The sequence below is a fragment of the Symphalangus syndactylus genome, chromosome 2, assembly GCF_028878055.3.
Source record: "Symphalangus syndactylus isolate Jambi chromosome 2, NHGRI_mSymSyn1-v2.1_pri, whole genome shotgun sequence".
NCBI lineage: Eukaryota > Metazoa > Chordata > Mammalia > Primates > Hylobatidae > Symphalangus > Symphalangus syndactylus.
This window is the reverse complement of record NC_072424.2, coordinates 42143556-42165605: the sequence shown is the minus strand read 5'-3', so window position 1 is coordinate 42165605 and position 22050 is coordinate 42143556. Positions and strand designations below refer to the sequence as shown.

At 46.1% G+C, this 22050-nt stretch overlaps 1 protein-coding gene across 1 annotated transcript in view; it reads right to left on the bottom strand.

Moving 5' to 3' along the window:
- Positions 1 to 22050, bottom strand: part of TLL2 (tolloid like 2) — a 151796-nt gene that overhangs the window by 104228 nt on the left and 25518 nt on the right. The window contains exon 2 of the mRNA XM_055253957.2: positions 11239 to 11349. Coding sequence (XP_055109932.2) covers positions 11239 to 11349 — 111 coding nt within the window. The remainder of the gene's footprint in view (positions 1 to 11238; positions 11350 to 22050) is intronic.

The following is a 22050-nucleotide window of genomic DNA, read 5'->3' as shown; positions in this document are numbered from 1 at the left end:
GCCTCTCTGGTGGGATTTGCCTGGGTCTCTGGCCCACACACCCCAGCCTCCCTGTGCCTCTGCTCTGCCTCTGGTGGGGCCCTGTGCACCCAGGCTGGACCTCCCACCACCAGCCTCCTGCCTGGGTGACAGCTGTCACCTGGGGCCTTCTCCATAGGTGTGGGGGAAGCCTGCCATGAGAGGGCAGTGGCTCCCCCAACCCAGTGGGGGCTTTGATCCCAGATCCCACCCTCCAATCCTACCCATTCCTCCAGTGCTCCCAGAGCGTGACAATCATCACTCCCATCTTAAAAACACAATCTCCTTAATGGTGGGAGAAAAAGTGGTTACTGCTGTATCCTTGGTGCTGAGCACAGAAGAGATCCTCAATTAGCATATTTTACATGAGGAAGGAGAGACAGAGAGAAAGCAGTTCTAATCATGAATTTGGCATCAGAGAGGCAGCAGAACTGTGGGGTCGATCCCAGGGAAGAGTGTGGGGAATGACAGGCTAGGAGGGCATCATGTGAAGATCAAGTTCTGACCTGTGGGAGCCAAGAAGTCTTGTGGGTGGGGCAGGGTGATGATGAGGGCCAGCTGGACACCCCCAAAGGTCTGAGAAAGAAAGGCTGAAAGTGCATGGGGACCCCAGCAAGCTCTCCCCGGCTTGCAGACCTAAGGACCACATTTTCCATCTGACAGTCTGTACAAAGGGCCCTGTAAAGAGAAGCTAATGACCACGTGGCTAAAGGGTCTCCTTTCCAGACACTCCCTGCAAGGTGATATGGGCCTGCCCAGCTCCATCCCTGAGCCTGAGAATTTCTCTTGCTGCTGGTACCCCCATCCCCAGCAGGGGGTCGGAGGCATCACACATTCAAACAATCCATCCTACCCCTGACAGCCTCATGGGGGAGCAGGAGAGCAGGCAAGGCCATCAGGCAGTCTTGAGCCTCCTGGCTCCATCCACAGTTCACACGTGTTTGTCTGGCACCACTGATGTGCCCAGCCTGATGCTGGAACAAAAGAAGAAAGGCCAGACTGTCACTGCTGTTGACAGTCTGGTTGATGGGTCGGGCAGATGCTGAATAAATAATAGCAGGCAGGATGAGGTTTAGCACCCGTAAGCCTGCAGAACACATCCTGTGCACCCCAAGCACCTCTCTAGGGGAGCGATGGAGAGCCTAAGTCTTCAGCAGCTCAAGAGAACGGGGTTAGAAGTGATGCCAGTGGTTGTTTCTAGAAGCAATGGAGTGTAGGAGCTAAACACAGGGCCTCTGACACTTCAAAGACTACAGTCCCAATCTTGGCTCTGCCAATGATTAGCTGTGTGCTCACCGACAGCTTACTTACCTCTCTGAAAATTCATTTCCACAGCTACACGTACTAATAGTACCTACCACATAGAACTGTTGTGTGAAGATTAAATAAAATCATGTCTATAAAGCATTTAGCCCATAATTGACATAAGAATTGGTAGTTGTTCTCATTCTTTTATTGTCACTACTAAAGAGGAACCAGCATTGAATCCATTCTCAGATCCCTCTCAGGCCAACTTTTTGATGACCCCAGAGTGTGGCTCAGGACAACTCGGGAAGTCTTTTATTTGAGGTGGGGATGAAGTTTTGCTCTGTTGCCCAGGCTGGAGTGCAGTGGTGTGATCTCAGCTCACTGCAGCCTCTGCCTGCCACGTTCTACTGATTCTCCTGCCTCAGCCTCCCAGGTAGCTGGGATTACAGGTGTGTGCCACCACACCTGGCTAATTTTTTTTGTATTTTCAGCAGAGATGGGATTTCACTATGTTGGTCAGGCTGGTCTGGAACTCCTGACCTCAAGCAATCCACCTGCCTTGGCCTCCCAAAGTGCTAGGATTACAGGCGTGAGCCACCGCGCCCGGCCACTTGGGAAGTCTTTATGTTGGAGATTGATTCAGAGATTTCCCATGTGCTGGTTGGAATCCAAATCCAAGCATCTGATAGAGCACACTGATACAGGCCCCACTCCAGAGTCCCCTGCAGGTTCCAGAAGAGTGCTAAAATGAAGAACTCCAAGAGACTTGGACATTTAGGGAGCATGGGGTTTGGGACACAGAAGTTGGGGGTCGCAGAGAGAAGAGAAGACAAGACAGCCAGCAAAGGGCCACCCTGTGGGTATTAACTGTTATTATTTTTGGTGTCAGACCCTGGAATAAGTGCCTCACCTATCACACTTATTTAATCCCCGCTGTGAGGTAAGTATTATTATTCCATCTTACAAACAAGGAATGAGTTGCCGTAAGTCCCACAGCGAATCAGTACAGAGCCAGAGACGCAAACTCAGGCCTGCTGGGCTCTGACACCCATGTCTTCCCACACTGCAGCCCTGCAAGGTCCTGATGCCCATGGTCACAGATCCAACAGTGGGGAGGCACACCAAAGACAGGACTGGGGTCAGAATTTCATAACTTGAGATCCATGGATCTCAATCTGAAAACTGCAAGCACAATTGTGTGTGTGTCTGTGTGCGTGCATGTGTGTGTGTGTGTACCTATGAGAAGGTTCATAATGTTCATCAGATTCTCAAAGGAGTCTGTGAATCTCAAAATGTCATGCACAACATACTTAGAGAAAAGAAGCCCCCAGGACCTTCTTCTCTGGACCCCCTCCTCACCTAGCTTTGGAGGAGACAGTGGAAAGATAGGGATGTGTAAGAGAGCTCCCTGATGGGCTCCTGTGACTCTTCAGATTTCCAAACCTGTGGCCCTGGCAGCAGAGGCCCTGAGATTTCTCAGAGATGGCACTTGGCAATGCATGATGTGAGAGAAGACAGACTTGAATCCAGTGAACTGGCCCAGCAAGAGTCCAGACCGATGTTCATTCACAAAATCGAGACATCGTCCCTTCTGTAGGATATCATAGGGAGCCCCCGACTGACCCATTCTCATTTGGACACTTGGCAGTCAGTAGCACTTCTACCCCAACAGATAAAACTAGTGAAATGATGAAGCCATGTCTACAAAGCTTGGGGAATGTCTCCACAGGGGTAGAGGCTGAAAAATCACAGCCCCATCTATAAGCTCTCTCAAGAGCCTCACAGTTGGGCCGAGTGCAGTGGCTCACACTTATAATCCCAATACTTTGGGAGGCTGAGGCAGGAGGATTGCTTGAGCTCAGGAGTTCAAGACCAGCCTGGGAAACAACATGACATCTCGTCTCCACAAAAAATACAATAATTAGCTAGGTACGGTGGCATGTGCCTGTGGTTCCAGCTACTCAGGAGGCTGAGGTGAGAGGATGGCTTGAACCCAGGAGGTTGAGGCTGTAGTGCACCACTGCACTCCAGCCTGAGTGACAGAGCAAAATCCTGTCTCAAAAAAAAAAAAAAAAAAAAAAAGAAAGAAAAGAAAAAATCTTCGAAGTTAAAAATATGTTGGGAACAGAAACATGTTGGATCTCTTTTTAGAGCCTCAAAACTTGGAAAGCAGAGCCCAGAAACCCTAAATCCAAGTTCTCTGATTCTGGACATTGGGTATCTCTTGGGTATGCATTGGTGTTCAATGCCTACCTTTAGCCCTGTAATGCCTGATAGCCTTTGGTTCCCCTCTTTTCTTTAGCCTGAAACACCAGCACTCAAATCCAGAGCTCAAACTGGCTTGAAGGAAGTTAGAATGTGGTTCCATCAGCCCCCCGATCAGATGGGAACACTGAGACCAGGTGAGAGTAATGTGTGCCACTCAAAGTCATGGACAGAGTACGGATAGGCCAACTCTAGGAACCAAAGAGTCTGTGGGTAAAGAAAGAATCCAAGGCTGGGCGTGGTGGCTCACGCCTGTAATCCCAGCATTTTGGGAGGCCGAGGCAGGTGAATCACTTGAGATCAGGAGTTCAAGACCAGCCTGGCCAACATGGTGAAACCCTGTCTCTACTAAAAATACAAAAATTAGCTGGGCATCGTGGTGGGCGCCTGAAATCCCAGCTACTCTAGAGGCTGAGGCAGGAGAATTGCTTGAACCCAAGGTCATGCCACTGCATTCCAGCTTGGGCAACTGTCTCAAAAAATAAAATAAATACAATGAAAAAAAGAAAGCGTCCCCATAATTCAGAGACACGGCCCAGAAAGGGGACATGTCTCAGAGTCTCTCCTGCTAATGTATTATTTTGAACTCGATGCCCAAACCGTTGGGGTTATGCAGACATCCTACACAGATGGCAGGAATTTAGGAAGTGAGGATTTAGAGCAAGGCTGATTTCTTAAATAGAGATGGACATGGCCCAGTGGCTCAGAATAGATGAGGCGGGAAACATCAACTTCCATCTGAGCCAATAAGTAATTAAAACCATTTCCCCTTTCAAAGTCCTCATTACAAACATCAAGAAATCAGATCCAGATTTCCTCTTCAGGTACATTTACAAAGATGGACGTGCCCAACGCAGACTTCCTGGACTCTTTAGGGCACAAACAAACAAACAGAAAGATCAAAGCATCAGCCACACAGGCTTCTCCTCCACACCTCATGTGGCTAACAGGAGAGGTGTCTAAGAACTCAGGAATGGGGCTGTCAGGTTCAGCCACTCTCCTATCGAAGAGGGTGCAGGAGGGTCGGAAAGTGTGTGCACGCCTGTGTGCGTGTCTGTGTGTGTCTCCTGCTAAGTACTTCCTTCACTACACAGCTAATCCGATTAGCAGCTTTAGGAAACTCTGTAATGTTAATTCAAGGGCCCCATTCATAGAACAGCTTGGCCAATGCCTGCCCAGGACTCCCATTCTTCTCACTGCAAATAAAATGCACACAGAAGACTTTCTCTCCCTGAAGAATCCTTTCTTGCCGCCTTGCCCCCACACACATCCAAAATGCGGCTGCCACATCCTCCAGCAGCCCCATGACAAGGAAATGGGCCCATCAGAGAATGGGGGAGAAATAGCGGCTCTCTCCATCCCAAGCACAAAATGAGGCCAATTTTAACAGCACCATCTACCCAGGCCATCTCCCCAAGCTGGGAGGTGTGCAGAGCAAAGAGGCATCATGAATGCAGCTGGGTAGAGATGGATAAAGAGGCTTGAATGGGTCATCCAACCTTTCTGGGGGCCTTCATTTCCTTATGTGTAGAATGGGGACTTTGAGCAGAGGGAGCAGCTAGAACAGAGGCTGTAAGGAAGGAAACTGGGGGCCTGCACAGGCACATCATTGCATTTGGCTGGAGGACCAGGAGCGGGAAGAGAGGCTGGATACGTAGGTTGTGGACATAGCGTGAAGGGCCTTAAGAGTCCGACCAAGGAATGTTTCTAATAAGCAAGGGGGAGCTATTGAAGGTTCTGAAGAGCACAGCTGTATTCGTTTCCTAGGATTGCCATACAAATTACAACTGAGTGGCTTACAACAGAACTCCATTCTCTCACAATCCTGGAGGCTAGAAGTCTGAAGGCCAGGTGTTGGCAGCATTCTCCCCGAATGCTCGAGGGGAGAATCCACCTTTGTCTCTGCTTAGCTTGTGGTGGCTCCTGGCAACCCTGGTGTTCTTGGCTTGTGGCTGCATCACTTCAATCTCTGCCTCTGTCTTCACATGGCCTTCTCTCTCTGTCCTCTTCTTTTCCTATAAGCACGTCAGTCAATGGATTTAGGATCCACCCTAAATCCAGGATGATCTCATCTCAAGATCCTTAACTAATTAGAGCTACAAAGATTCTATTTGCAAATAAGACTACATTCTGAGGTTCCAGGTAGACATGGGTTTTGGGAGGACCCACTACAGTGGTCACAAGGTCACCAGAAAGATAAGCTAGAAGCAGAATGGAGTAAGAGAGACTAGAGGCAGGAAGACAAATTGGCATGAAATCAACACAGCTCGTGGCCCCAGGTGAACAGAAGACATGCTCCCTGCTGTGAATCCTAAAGCTGTCAGTGGCTTTTTGTGGACACTGCAGTATGCTAAGTGGGCTCTTAAGCCAACCCAGGCATAAGGTCTTGGCTCACCATTGGCACAGAAAGACTCCAGCCTACTTTCCAAGTGACAACAAAGGAATAACCACCTGCACTCTTGTTCTCAGCTCCTCTAGCTGGCAATATGATGGGCAGGTTGGTAAAGTAGAAGACACAGCAACCCTGGAATTGACAAACTTGGGTTCTAGTCCTGATTCTGCTACTGAATAAATTTGGGCACATCTAGCAAATGAGGCTGACTAGGTTACCTCTAGGGCAACTGACATGGTTTCCTCCTGCAGCCAAAAAAGCAGTGCCAAGATCACAAGATAAACAGGCAAAGGAGGCCTCTGGGGTTGCACTGCAGTGTTCTGGGCCCTTCCCCCCATGTCTCCCTCCAGGGACCTCAGACCTCTCCCCTTGAGCCCTCTCCCTACCCTCCAACAAGAGAAACAGGATGGTTCTGTGTCCCCACCCAAATCTCATCTTACAGCTCCTGTAATTCCAAGTGTTGTGGGAGGGACCCAAAGGGAGATGATTGAATTATGGGACGGGTCTTTCCCATGCTGTTCTCATGATGGTAAGTGGGTCTCACGAGATCTGACAGGTTTAAAAATGGGAGTTTCCCTGAACAAGCTCTCCTTGCCTACTGCCATCCACACAAGATGTGACTTGCTCCTCCTTGCCTTCCACCATGATTGTGAGGACTCCCCAGCCATGTGGAACGGTGAGTCCAATTAACCCTCTCTCTTTTGTAAATTGCCCAGTCTCGGGTACAGCTTAATCCGCAGAGTGAAAATAGACTAATACACAGAGGCACTTACCAAAGCTTGGAAATGAGATTAACTTGCATCTAAGAATACATCTTCCCACACATTTGGAAGTAGGAAAAGAGGGTAAAGGTGTGGTTCCTTTTTAATGATATATATATATATATATATATATATATTTTTTTTTTTTTTTTTTTTTTTTTTTTTTTTGAGACGGAGTCTCACTCTGTTGCTCAGATGTAGTGCAGTGGTACGATCTCGGCTAGTGAGATCATACTAGCAACCTCCGCCTCCCGGGTTCAAGCAATTCTCCTGCCTCAGCCTCCCAAGTAGCTGGGACTATAGGCACCCACCACCATGCCCGGCTAATTTTTGTATTTTTTAGTAGAGACAGGGTTTCACCATGTTGGCCAGGCTGGTCTTGAACTCCTGACCTCAAGTGATCCACCTGCCTCGGTCTCCCAAAGTGCTGGGATTACAGGTGTGAGTCACCGCACCCGGCCTATGATTTTTAAAATTAAAACAAGTGTTTAAAGATATATGCAGAAAGTTATTTATAGAAACATTGCTTCTAAGAGGAAAAAAAAATACAGAAAAAAATGGGAAACAATCTTCACATTTATCTATAAGGGCTTAGTTAGGTAAATCATGGCAGAGTTGCACATTGAATCACTACTGCCGTTAAAATAAGAGAGACCACAACGTGCTGCATGACAAGATGTCCATGAAAAAGTGTTAAGTAAAAAATGCAGACAACGCCAAAGCACATTGAGTAAAATCCCTAATCCCTTTTATGTTACACACACACACATGCACACACACACACATGCACACACACAGCCCGAGCACATTAAGTCTGGAAAGAATCCAGCAAACTGGTAATGCCAGGGATCTTTGGGGCTGGCATGGATCTTTGGGGCTGCCAGGGATAACAGGGGATTTTCACCTTCCACTTTATACAATTATGAGCTACTGGAGTTTTTTTTTTTTTTTTTTTTTTTTACAACAAGCAGCATTAGTTTAATCAACAAAAACAATAAAAAATATTCCCATTCTGACGATAAAATAACTGTTCATACTATTCTAGGTAGACGCAAAGTACTATTGGACCTCAGAGAAAAATGATCAGGATAAAAATCACTTTGCCATAAAAACACACTAGAAAAAAAAAATCAAGCTTGGGAAGGAAGAAACACCAAGTATGATATATATTTCAAAAGTCTCATTCCTAAGCCCCCACATTCCCTACGTACACAGCAAATTTCCCTCATTCTCCACTTGTTTTAATTTTAATTTTAATTATTATTATTATTTTTTGAGATGGAGTCTCGCTCTGTCGCCCAGGCTGGAGTGCAGTGGCGCGATCTCGGCTCACTGCAATCTCCACCTCCCGGGTTCACGCCATTCTCCTGCCTCAGCCTCCCGAGTAGCTGGGACTACAGGCACCTGCCACCACGCCCAGCTAATTTTTTTTTTTTTTTTTTTTTTTGTATTTTTAGTAGAGACAGGGTTTCACTGTGTTAGCCAGGATGGTCTCAGTCTCCTGACCTCGTGATCCGCCCGCCTCGGCTTCTCAAAGTGCTGGGATTACAGGCGTGAGCCACCACGCCCGGCCAATTTTAATTTTTTTTAGAGACAAAGTTTCACTCTGTTGCCCAGGCTAGAGTGCAGTGGCGTGATCTTGCTCACTGCAGCCTCGATCTCCCAGGCTCAAGCGATCCTCCCACCTCAGCCTCTCAAGTAGCTGGGACCACAGGGGTGAATGCCCAGCTCCCCATTCTCCACTTTAATCGTAAACCCTCCCAGGTCAGTCTTCTCTCTGCAAATATTAATAATAATGAGGAGGAAGCAGATGAAATTTATTAAGCATTTGTTATGTGCCAGGCACTGTGCTAAGCACTTTGCACATATTCTTTCTTTTCATCCTCACAGCATTACTCTGAGGTAAGGATTATTGCTATTTGCATTTGACAGATGAAGAAACTGAGGCCCAGCTTAAGGATGCAAGCCCAGGCAGTCTGACCCATGGTCAACGCTCTCACCACCCTTCTGGGAGCAAAGCCCTGCTGAGGCTCTGGATCTCTAAGGCCCTGGGAGATGGCTCCAGGGTCTGCTGTCTTCATCTGCCTCCGTCTCCTCTCTGCTGATGTTGGCCAGCACCTTCTGGGTACAAGGTCCTGGCCCAGACTCTGGGGGATCTAAATCCAGGCAGGATGTAGGCTCTGTGCTCTATCAGCTCACAGGAGAGAAGGGAGAAGACAGGCCTCCAAGTTCTTAGGTCATGTCCACCTTGAGCAAGTGGCATGAGGGAGAAGGCAGGGCTGCTGGGCTTCCTCCACCGCAGCATCCTCAGGCAGCCTTCCCTCAACACAACCCTCTAGCAGCTGGGTGTGCAGCTGGCGTGGTGGCTGGCCACTGCCCTGCCTCTCTTTGGGGTCTCTCACTCTCATATGCCAACCTTGGGCCCCCAAGGACAGCAGGAGAGCTGAGAGAGGCAACCCTGAGCATTCTTGATGGTGGGCTGGCGTCAAGTCAGTGAGACCCAAAACGGGGAGACCAAGACTCAAAGGCCTTACTGGATCCTGCACAGACACCACTCCTGTCTTCTAAATGAGTATGCACCCACTTAGAGCGTAAAGTGGTACAACCACTTTGGAGAACTCTTCGACAGTACCTACTAATGCTGAACTGTGTGTGCCCTATGACCCAGCACCCCCACTCCTGGGCACAGGCCCAGTGGAAATGAGTGCTCGTGTTCACCAAAACACTACATCCATGAATGACGGCAGCAGCTTTATTTATTGTAGCCGAAACCACAAACTGCTCACATGTCTGTCAACTGAAGAACAAATAAACCAGGGTCCGTTCATACAATAGAATACTGCACAATAATGAAAAAGAGCAACACGGCAACGTGAGTGAATTTCAGTCACAGGCTGCACAAAAGAAACCAGACACAGAGTAATACAGACTGTACGACTCCATGCAGGTAAAAGGAATCTGTGGTGATAGAGGTCAGACCAGTGGCTACTTTTGGATGCGTATTAACTGAGAGGGGTGTGAGGAGTCTCTGGGGTCTCGAATGTTCCTTATCTTGGTCTGGGTGATGGTCCCATGGGCGTGTACATATATAAAGGTTCATCATGCCGTATGTTTGAGATACATGAAGCTCACTATTTTTAAGTAACACCATCAAAAAAGTTTTAAAAATATTTTAACTACACATACAAGATTACAGTCGGGTCAGCTTCTCTAGGCCTCCAGGTAAGAACTGGGGATAAAAGTGTGATTAGACGGAGTGGTAGAATTATGCAAAGATGCTTCCTTTGGTTACAGCTTAAGTAAAGTTCTGAGTATATTGGTATTAAAAATAATCGAAAACTCCATTTAAAATGTGAATAGAATTTCAAACCTTATACGAGACCTCAAAAATCCTAAGAAATGACACTCATGAAACAAGACACCAAAAAGAAATCCTAAAGTACATAACTGCCCCACCTTCCTCCCAGCCACTGATGATGAGGTCCCCGTGACCCCCTGGCAATGTCAGCCCTCATCCACCAACCCCTGCAGGGAGCTTTGAAGGCAGGTCCCTGTAGCTGTTCTGGTTCCTCATGAACGAACCGTGGGAGGTGCCCCTGCCCTGGGCATATGCTCACACATTTCCTTCCAGGTTCCAGAGATCTTCCTGGATGTCACCACGTACATGAGCAGCCTGGGAGAGGGGTTGCCTGACACAACCCTCCCCCCGGCACCATCCCCACTGCAATCAGCATAGTGAAGCTGCCCAAGCAGCCAGCCAGGAACCCAGCACCCGAAGGGCACCTGGTGGGCTGCAGAGAGCAGTGGGAGAGGGGACTCCATCAAGGCACCCCTGATTTCAAGATGAGCAAGTCATGCTCCTATTCACCAGAACCCCCACAGCCCAGTGGGCAAAGCGCAAGCTCATGAGTTCAACAGGCAAGCCCTTCACCATCTACCCCAGCTAACTTCTCCAGATGCATCTCCTGCCACAGCCCACCTCAAAGGGCTGCCCTCCAGTGACTTGCACCTTACCTCTGTTCCTCAAACAAGGAGAGTCCCCCCATACTTCCTGCTTTGCAAAAGGCTCTCCTTCCACCTGAAATGCCCTTTTTCCCACTCAGGACTCCTATTCATCCTTCAAGACACCACACACAAGTGCCCGTTCACATGACACCAGGCAGGCTTCTCCACTCACTCGCTGTCTTCCCACTGCTCTTGGGTTCTCACACACTTGCTATGAGGTGTTATGGTTTTCTGTTTACATTTCACTTGACTCTCCAATCTGGAAAGTGCTGAACCCCGAGGCCAGAGTCCTAAGAACCAACACTGAGCTCCAGCCTGAACCCTCTGATAAAGAGGCAAATGGAGATTTTCTTAGAAGAATCAGCAAACTTGGAAGCCCCAGCTCCACTGGCTCTAGTGGAGAAGGAGAAGTGACTCCTCTGATTTTCCACAAATAGGGGGGCATTGGACTAGCAGGTCAAACACCATTGACTCGTGGTCCACATCTCCCCCTGCTGGAGTCCCTCGTCCCTCCCGTCTGGGCAGGAGAAGGGAGGAAGCAGTACCTACCTGTGCTGTGTCCTGTTGCCCCCACTGTCTGCTTGGTCCAGTCTCTGGCTTTGTCAATGTGAAATAGCTTCAAGTCATCTTCATCTAAGGCAATGTCTCCCCAAAAGACAGCTGGGAAGGAAACACATAAGTGGGTGAATTTATGCTAGAAGTCAAGAAAAATGGATTCACTAATGCCCCAAAGGGCATTGGGTGTTGGGTGGTAAACTTTGGAAAAGACAGCCCATCCAATAAAATTTCTCCTTGAGCCTAAGAGATAGGGCTGGTGGAGGCAGAGGAACAGCAGGTATTAGTTCTGTGCAGCCTGGGGCTGTGCCAACCACCATGAAAATCCAAATCCTAAGTCTGTAAGGTATTTTGAAAGGTCACCTGTCTTGTCCTCGCTCTAGGCAGCTCTGAGCAAAACTACCGCAAAAAGACAGCTGCTTCTTTCTTCTTTATGGTCCCCAAGATATAGAAGAAAACGAATAATGTGATAAATTATACTGTTGTTCATAATTTTTGTTGCCCTTCCCTGGGGAAAGATCATAGTTCCCTGCCCCATTGGTGTCAGGATTGGCCACACAGCCTGCTCTAATTCAGTGTGAGCAGAAGCTTTAAGAGCTAGTGCATGATTCACTGCGTCCTCTTTGCCCTGTCCCAGAAGACAAGCAATGTTCCAGATGGGGTTCATCTGGGTTCATGGGGATCACCCTAGGTTCTGGAGTAAAGATGATGTAATAGCACACTGTGGCTTATCAGGATGGATATGCAGCATGGATTAAAAAATGAAAACACTGTTTTTTTGTTGGGGGGGGGAGGATGGATTTTTTTTTTTTTTTTTTTTAAGAGAGACAGAGTCTTGCTCTGTAGCCCAGTCTGGAGTGCAGTGTCATGATCATAGCTCACTGCAACCTTGAAAGCCTGGGCTCAAGCAATCCTCCCACCTCAGCTGCCCAAGTAGCTAGGACTCCAGGCATGGGACACCACACCTGGCTAATTTTTAAATTTTTTTTTTGTACAGACAGGGTCTTGCTATGTTGTGCAGTCTCAAATAATTCTCCTGCCTCGGCCTCTCAAAACACTGGGATTACAGGTGTGATGTTGTTTTCATAATCTTCTGAGATTCACGGGCATTCATTACTGGAGCACAATCTCTTTATCCTCACTAATACAGAAATTGCTATCAGAAATAGTATGTTCTGTAACAAAAATCCATTGGCTTTGGGCCAGGTGTCAAGGAAACTGTTACTAGAGGCTGAAAGAAAGTCATCTCTATGTTATGCAGTGACGGTGACGAAGCATTCAGTCAAAGTGTTGCCTGCCTTCACTCGGAAGGAAGATGATGAACTGAATGCGTTATGGTTTCAAATGAAGACATGGAGGAAGAATGTTGATAGCATGCCTTGGTTGTTATTAACTATGTTTGACAAGGTTCTGCAAGAAAGAAATGGGCTCGAAAAATGACAATTTTTGTAAGAATGACAAACAATAGAGAGTCCAAAACTTCAGAGTCTTAGAAAGTTGGAAGAGCTAACCTATCCTCATAACTACAGAAAAAAAGAAAGCTGAGAACTTTGAGTAACAGAGGTTGATGACAATTCAGCATTGTAGTGTCAAGAACAGCCTTTATGGAAAACTGGAAGGTTCTCTAAAAAGTAACTTAGCTGGGCGCGGTGGCTCATGCCTGTAATCCCAGCACTTTGGGAGGCTGAGGTGGGTGGATCACGAGGTCAGGAGATCGAGACCATCCTGGCTAACACGGTGAAACTCCGTCTCTATTAAAAATAGAAAAAAATTAGCCGGGCGTGGTGGCGGGTGCCTGTAGTCCCAGCTACTCTGGAGGCTGAGGCAGGAGAATGGCGTGAACCCGGGAGGCGGAGCTTGCAGTGAGCCGAGATCGCGCCACTGCACTCCAGCCTGGGTGACAGAGCAAGACTCCCTCTCAAAAAAAAATAAATAAATAAAAACTTAAATTTATCATAAGACCCAGCAATTCAACTCCTAGGGATCTTCCCAAAATAAATGAAAACATATATTCACACAAAGACATGCTCAAATGTTTATGGCAGCCTTCTTTCTAATAGCCCTAATCTTGAAACAACTTACATGTCTATTAGCTGTTGAATGGATGAACACAACGTGGCATATCTATACAATAGAACTATGTAGCAATTAAAAGGAACAAACTATAGACACAGGCTTCAACATGTGTGAATCTCAAAAACATCATACGAAATGAAATAACTGTTGCCAAACACTACATATTATATGATTCAATTGATATGAAATGTCTACAAAAGGCTAATTTATAGAAGTAGAAATATTTGTAATTGTTTAGGACTGGGGGCAGCAACAAGGATTGACTGTAAATGAACATGCAGAAATTTGGGGGTTGCTGGAAATGCTCTAGAACTGGATTGTAGTTATGGTTACACAATTATAAATTTACTAAAATCACACGTACACTTACAATAAGTGAATTACACAGCATGTAAATTATAGTCAAGATGTCTGTTAAAGAAAAAAAAAATTCAACCTTGTAGCAAGGACCAACCAAGATGGTACCTGGTAAATCCCTTCAGTTGAGAAAGAATTGTTCAGATAAAGAAAACTAAGAATGTGTTTCTCTCTCAGAAGCTTCATAAGTGCAAGGTAGCAATAATTAAGTCTGGAGAGAGATAGACATGTTTAGAAAATAATTGTATGTGGCTATGGCACACACAGCTGAACCAAACAGAGAAGAAGATGATTAATGTTGTAGAAAAGCATAGGACCAAAAAATGTCATTAGCAAGACCCATAAGAGGCTGCCAATGTTTGACACTTAAAATGACACAAAATGAACCTTGGGCCTCCATCTTTGTATGGGAAAGAAACAGGCTGAAAAAGCTGCCCCCATGAAGGGCATATTCTCTGATGCCCTTTCCAGATGTGGCTAAGAATAAGGGAAAAGGAAGGGCAGGACCTCCCAGAGTGTGGAGCTCAAAGCCACACAGGGAAAATGAATGGTGAGCTACTGGCAGGAGTTTGTGTCAGGGCCTCATGAAGGAACCGTCCCCATCCTAGGTGCCCCTTGCAACATGTGTCCAGCCTGATTTCAGAACTGTTATGGATCAGTGACTGTTGTGCCTCCCAATCTTCCTCTTTCCAAATGGAAGTGTTTGTTATGGTTATCCTGTCCCTTATCTATCATTGTATATTGAGTATGTATTTTGGTAGTGGGGTGGGGAAGTATACGATTGTTTTAAAGTTCACAAGTCTCTGGATGAAGAGGAGTCACATCCTGACTTAGTATAGAGATGATCACAAGATCCTGGACTTGGAGCCTGGTACCACGACTGGACAGGACTTTGTGGAAAGGTAAGTATGTTGTATATATGGGAGGAGAAGGAAAGCAAGTATTTGTTACAAGAGGGGAGGAGACCTGTGACAGAGTCTATTATTGTTCATCATTTTTGCTGCTTCTCCTGGGTACAAATTATACTTCCCCCTCTCTCAGAAGTCAGGCTTCACCATGTGATTTATTTTATTTATTTATTCTTTGAGATGGAGTCTCTCTCTGTTGCCCAGGCTGGAGTGCAGTGGCACGATCTCAGCTCACTGCAATCTCTGCCTCCCAGATTCAAGCAATTCTCGTTCCTCTACCTCCCATGTAGCTGGGATTACAGGCATGCGCCACCATGCTGGCTAATATTTTTGTATTTTTAGTAGAGATGGGGTTTCACCATGTTGGCCAGGCTGGTCTGGAACTCCTGACCTCAAGTCATCCTCCTGCCTCGGCCTCCCAAAGTGCTGGGATTACAGGCATGAGCCACTTTGTCTGGCACACCATGATTTTTTTCTGGCTAATGAAAGTGAGGGGAAGTGACACGTGTCACTTCCAAGCAGAACCTGTAAGACCCAGCACGTGGTTTGCCATGTTCTCTTTTCCCAAAGCCATAAGACAAAGGATATTCCGGAAACAGGCCACTCTATCAGGCTGAGACATAGAGTGAAGATGATATGATCCAGGCTGAATATGTAACATGAGACAAAAACTTCTGTGGTTATAAAGCATGGATACTTAAGGATTATTTATTCCTGTATCACAATCTAGATTATAATGATTGACACATACAGCCTTCGCAAAATGATCTGTATTCATATTCTGGCTCTGGCAACCTCGCACATATTACTCAACTGAGCCACAAATGATTCATCTATAGAGATAATATTGCCTATTCTGGAAATCTGTTGAGAAAATTAAATGAGATCATGTACACATAAGTACACACACACACACACACACACCATGGCTTTCTTTTTTTCTTCCATAGATATAATCTTTCTTCAGTAGATGCAATCTATTGAAGGAAGAAAAATAAAATTTGTGGAGCAATGAAGAACCAAGCCCTGTACTTGACACATAGATGCCTTCCCTGCAGAGATCAAAATAATTTGAAATTTGAAACCCAAGTAATCCATCCAAGCTGGCCATATTACAAAATCTATAAACTGGCTCATGCTTCTCCTTGTTCTTGGCACATAGTAGGTGATTTCCCCGCAGAGGTCAAATATAGCTTTCGAAACTTTGAAACCCGTGTCATCCATCCACGCTGTCCATACTGTGAAATCTATGAATTGAGACTCATGCTCCTCACAGTATTCATTTTTATGTTTCTAGGTCAGAGTTTCCCAGATCTCCATCTCCCTTTCTTATTTAGCCACAAGCCACCAGAGGCTTTTAAAATAAACAAATGTGCAAAAGAATAAAGTTGAATTCCTACTTCACGCCATACACAAAATTTAACTCCAAGTGAATCAATGATCTAAATGTAGGAGCTAAAACCATAAAACTATTAGAAGGAAACATCAGCATAAATCTTCATTATCTTGATTTGTCAATGGCATAGATATAACATCAAAGCATGAGCAACAAAAGAAAAAATAAATAAATTAGATTTAATCAAATTTATAAATTTTTGTGCATTGTGACATTATCAGAAAAGGAGGACGTTATCAAGAAAGTGAAAAGACAACTTACAGAATGGGAGAAAATTTGTGCAAGTCATATATCTTATAAGAGCCTAGAATCCAGAATATAAAATGAACTCTTACAATTCAACAACTAAAAGGCAACCCAATTAAAAATAAGCAAAGGATTTGAAAAAACACGTCTGTAAGGAAAAGATATAAATGGCCAACACGTGAAAAGATGCTCAAAAGCATCAGTCATTAGGAAAATGCAAATCAAAACCACAGTGAAGTACCACTTCACAGCCATTCAGATGGCTAGAATAAAAAATTAGAAAATAAAAAGTGTTGACTGAATACAATAAATGTCTCTCAATTTAAAGCTTTTCTTGGGCACCCAAACTTTGTACAAGGCAGTCTATCTGACAATTCCTTGAATTCTGACTGTCATCTAGAACTCCCTTGAAATGTGTGACAAGGTTGGTTTGGTCAAAGATGGTTTCCAGCTGCCTGCACTGAGCCCTTCAGCTTCCCACTTTCCTGAAGATTTGGCACAAAACAGTCCACAGTACAGCGCCATTTTTCCCCCAAAGAAAAAGTGTCCAATGTCAATTATGGCAATGGCAATGGCAGGCAATCAGGAATACTTCTCAAACATTCTAAGAGAAGAAAGAGAAAAGCAAGGGGGTGGGAGAAGGGTACAGATGAACAGGCACTGGGAAAACCACCCAAGCCAAGGAAGTAACATAGTGGTCTTCCAACTTCTGTGCTCACGTGTTCCTAAATCATTTTGAAAAGCTACATAGCCCTTTCTTAGCCTGACACTTCAGATTTTTCACGATAAGTTTAAATACTTATTTTGCTCATGAGAAGAAAATAATAAATATTTTATAAGATGAGGATTGACTATATGTGGAATAAATGTTTCATGATATGGTTTGGTAAAATAGGTTTAACTACCTTTTGGAATAGCATGCTGAAACTGAAAGAAAACAAGAAAAATGTTCATCCTGGGTTTTATCCACATAGCTTGAAAAATTTAGAGGTCCAGGGAGCATTCTAGTTATACTTAAAAGAATCACTATCATTAACTACCCTACTTCAGTTGTTCTGAAATCAAAATATTCCTCCCTGCCCCAAGCATTTCCCTTAATAGAAATTCCTATAGATGAGAAGAGACAGAAGAGCTGCAGGTCTAAGATACTCTGGCTCCTCATTGAAGAAGGCTGCTCTATAACCAACCATTTCTCATTTTTCCTTTGACACTCGGGGCTTTTGTACACAGTGGGATTCCAGATGGGTGACAGGTAAGCCTCTCCCGTGAAGTGCAGGAAGGGCCACGTGCCCAGCATCCTCCTGCTGTCTTAGTATAGAATCCCAGATGCATGCTTCAGAACCTGGAAGTTCACTCCCTTGAACCATCTGTAGAGAGCACCCCTGGGAAGTCCAGTGCCCCTGCACACTGCAGTTTGAAGGCGGAGCATGGCAGAGGGGCCAAGCAGGGCACAGCAGGGGGCGCCGCTCTGCAGCAGCCCCTTCCCAAAGTCACAGGGCCGCTGGGAAACTCCTCCCACACTGTCCCCTGGGCCTGCTCAGCTGGCATGGTCTCCACCTCCTCATGTCCAGTGCTCAGGCATCTTCCTGACACCAAAGAGTGGGAGCCCCAGGCTGATTCTCTTGCAGGGGAATCCTTTACGAAGGCACTTTCTGCGTGCAGTCTTCGTATTGTTCACCTGGGAGGCAGGCTCATTAAAAGCATGTACTTTTAAGCCAGAAAGACCTGGGTTCCAATCCCAGTGCCATCACTGAAGAGCTGTGTGACCATGGGTAACTCACTTGGTCTCTCTGAGCCATGGTTTCCTATCTGGAAATAGAGGTGCCTACCTGGTAGAAGTGTATGAGAATTAAACAACATGAAGCCTGTTAAGCAGCCGATGCCAGGCCTGGCCTGTGGCAAGCATGCAGTGAAGAGTGGTGCCACTCCAACCTCCACTTTGCTCCTCCTGGTTCCTGTCTCTCTCCCTCCCCCACCTGTCCTCATCCAGAAGACCCTACCCTGCAAAACTCAACTCAGCTTCCATCACCAGTATTTGCCCTCCCACCCCGACACACTCTTTCCTTTCTCTGTATTCCTTTAGGACAAATGGTCTCAACCAGACAATATTAACCAGACAGCCAGGGCTAAATCATGCTGCTATAGTCATCTAACACTTACTGAGGCAGCACACGCCAGGCATTGGCAGGGGTAGGGGTGGGGGTTGAAGTAGGTGGAGTTGGGGGAGGGAGAGGAGATCATGTTTTCTGTAATGCTTTACAGTTAACACTGGATCGTACATAGGCATCGCTTCTTTTAATTTTTGCATCAACCCATATTGGTCTTGTTCCACTTTTACCGGTTAAGAACCTGAGACTCAGAAAAGAGAATGACTTGCTTGGGGTCACAGGGCCAGCAAGCAGCAGAGCCAGAACCCCCAAGCCAGGGTTCTTCCCAGTCCCCCAGCGGCTTCCTAAGCTCTTAGCATCTACTCAACTTCCCAGATTGTGCCAGAGTCTAAACGCCATGATGACAGGCTCCCATGTACATTTCAATGTGAAATCCCATTTTATACTCGCCAAGGAAAGTCATCACACGGTGCAGTATGGGCCTAGTGGCTGACGGTGAAGGAACCGAATCAGACAGCCCCCAGCTCACGTCCTGCCTGGGAAGCCTTGGACAAATAACTTCACCTCTCTAAGCCTCAGTTTCTTCATCTTCCAAGTGGGAATAAAGAGTCATAATATCTTCCACATGAGGTTGTTGCGAGCATCAACTGAGATAATGTGGATCCAGCACAGAACTGGCACCAGGCCCCACTCAGCAAATATGAGATGGAGGAGCTGCACCCTGCAAGCACTGAGGTCACTGGCCATGGCCCACATCAATGTGATGTGCAGTGAGCTAACAGACGTTTTTACAGGTTTGATCCCTTTGCGAGGCATTGACTTAGCGCTTGCGTGCCCAGCCCAGGGCAGCCCTTACCCACAACAGCTGCAAGAGGGCATGGCCTGGCCCTTCCACAGCACCTGCAGGAAGCCCCCATGGTGTGGGACTGGATCCTAGCCCACCTCAAGGCCCAGAGAGCCCCTTCCCACGCTAGCCCAGGCTCCCACGCTGCGGTCCTGCAGACTCTTCCCTTGTGTTCTACAGATCCTGCCCCAGGATCCCATAGACAGTTCCTGTGGATCAAAGACAGTCCAAGAAGGCCACCTGCCCTTCACTTAGAGGGGACGCAGCCCATAGCATGAGTCCTCAGCGCTGGCCCTTAGGCTCACAGATACAGCCTTCAAGCAAGAGTGGCTGCACCCAAGAACACAGGTCCAGAATGTCAGCTGGAGTCTCCAAGCCACCACCGCCTTCCATAGAGAGCAGCATGTTCTGCAGGGGGTCTGAGTGATTCATTCAAGGTCACATAGTGAGTCATTTGGCAGAGTGAAGACTCAAGTCCAGGACCACTCATAACAATGGGGTCTGAACCAGCAGGGCCCACATGTATCTGGGAGCCAGTGATGGAAACCCCTGTGTGGAAGGAAGAAGAAACTGCCTTTGATACTCGAAATAAACCAAAGGCTGCTGTGGGAACCTAGACTCCTGACACAATGCGTTCTTCATAGCAGAGGTCCTTCCATTACATGAAATGTGTGTCTTCAGAGAGAAGAGCAGGGCACTAAGGGGTAAGTTCAAAACCAACATAGCCCAAGAACAGCAAAGAGCGCTGTGACTAATTGTGATGTATGCCATGGGCATGAGTGCATAGGGCAACCCTCATGGCACACATTTGCCATCCTTGCCTTCCTCATTAAGAAGGAAATCAGGGTAATGCTGCTGCAGGAGAGAAACCAGGAGTTTGGTATCAAAGCAGCTGCTCTCCTAGATAACCTAAAAGAATAAACTGAAGTGATCCCAAGCCAGGTGCAGTGGCTCACCTGTAATCCCAGCACTTTGGGAGGCCAAGGTGGGAACATCACCTGAGCACAGGAGTTTGAGACCAGCCTGGGCAACAAAGTGAGACCCCTGTCTCTACCAAAAAATCAAAACATTAGCTGGGCGTGGTGGCACACACCAGTGGCCCCAGGTACATGGGAGGCTGAGGCAGGAGGATCACTTGAATCCAGGAGGTCGAGGCTGCAGTGAGCCATGATGGTGTCAGTCCACTCCAGCCTGGGCAACAGAGCGAAACTTTGTCGAAAGAAAGAAGAGAGAGAGAGAGAGAGAGAGAGAGAGAGAGAAAGCGATCCCATCAACATGGTACCCGCTAACTACATGTGGTTATTGGGCATTGAAATGTGAGGTCAGGCGTGGTGGCTCAAGCCTGTAATCCCAGCACTTTGGGAGGCTGAGGCGGGCAGATCACGAGGTCAGGAGATCGAGACCATCCTGGCTAACACTGTGAAACCCCGTCTCTACTAAAAATGCAAAAAATTAGCCGGGCAAGGTGGCGGGCGCCTGTAGTCCCAGCTACTTGGGAGGGTGAGGCAGAAGAATGGCATGAACCCGGGAGGCAGAGCTTGCAGTGAGCCAAGATCGCGCCACTGCACTCCAGCCTGGGGGACAGAGAAAGACTCCGTCTCAAAAAAAAAAAAAAAAAAAAAAAAAAAAGAAATGTGATTAATATGATTGAGGAACTGAATTTTACATTTTATTTCCTTTTAATTAATTTAAGTTTAAATTGCCACATGTGGCTAGCTATATATAAACATAACATAAATGATATAAATTATAAATGATACAATACAAACTACTATATATTACTTATAAAATAAAATAATATAAAAATTGTATTTAAAATAACATATCTAAGCCGGGCACGGTGGCTCATACCTGTGATCCTAGCACTTTGGGACGCTGAGGCGGGTGGATCACGTGAGGTCAGGAGTTCGAGACCAGCCCGGCCAACATGGTGACACCCTGTCTCTACTAAAAATACAAAAATTAGCCAAGCATGGTTGCGCGCGCCTGTAGTCCCAGCTACTTGGGAGGCTGAGGTAGGAGAATCACTTGAACCCAGGAGGTGGAGGTTACAGTGACCTGAGATTTGCACCACTGCACTCCAGCCTGGGTGACAGAGTGAGACTCTGTCTCAAAAAAATAAAAACAATTGGAAAAAATTAAAATAACATAGCTAGGAACAACCTTGATGACAAAAATGTGTTACTAACTCAAGAAATGTAAAATCCTACTAAAAGCTATAAAAAGTGACTGACAAGACATGTTTCTGGTAAGAAAGACGATAGTAAAGAACCATTAAGTCTTTCCAAATGAATGTGTGCGTTTAATACACTTCAATCAAAACCCCAATTTTTTTTATTACTGGCAAGATGATATTAATGTTAATCTGCACAATCAGGTGAGAACAGCCGAGAAAAAGAGTACCAAAGGAGGACTGGCTTCATTAGACAGCCTGCAACGTAGAATCATTTGAAAGCAGCCCCTAGGTTATATCTAAGAAAACTTATATAGGATAAAACAGGTCTTGCACATTTGTGAAAAGTAGGGAACTAAGCAATGAATGATGTTGAAGCAAACAGGTTAGCTATTCGAGGAAAAGTCAGTTGGTTTTGAACCTTATACTATACACCAAAATTAATGTCAAATAAATAATTAAATCAACAAGTGGACTGAACTATACTTAGAAGCAAACGAGTTATGTCTATGGATTCAACGCACAAAGCTATTGAATTCTTACTGAAAGGCAAAGAGAAGACTTTCGAAGTATTCCCATCACCTCTTCCACTACCAATCCCAGCTACTCAAGGTGTAATCCATAGACCAGCAGCATCAACATTATCTTGGAGCTCGACAGAAATACAGAATTTCAGAGCCCACCTCAGACCTGCTCAG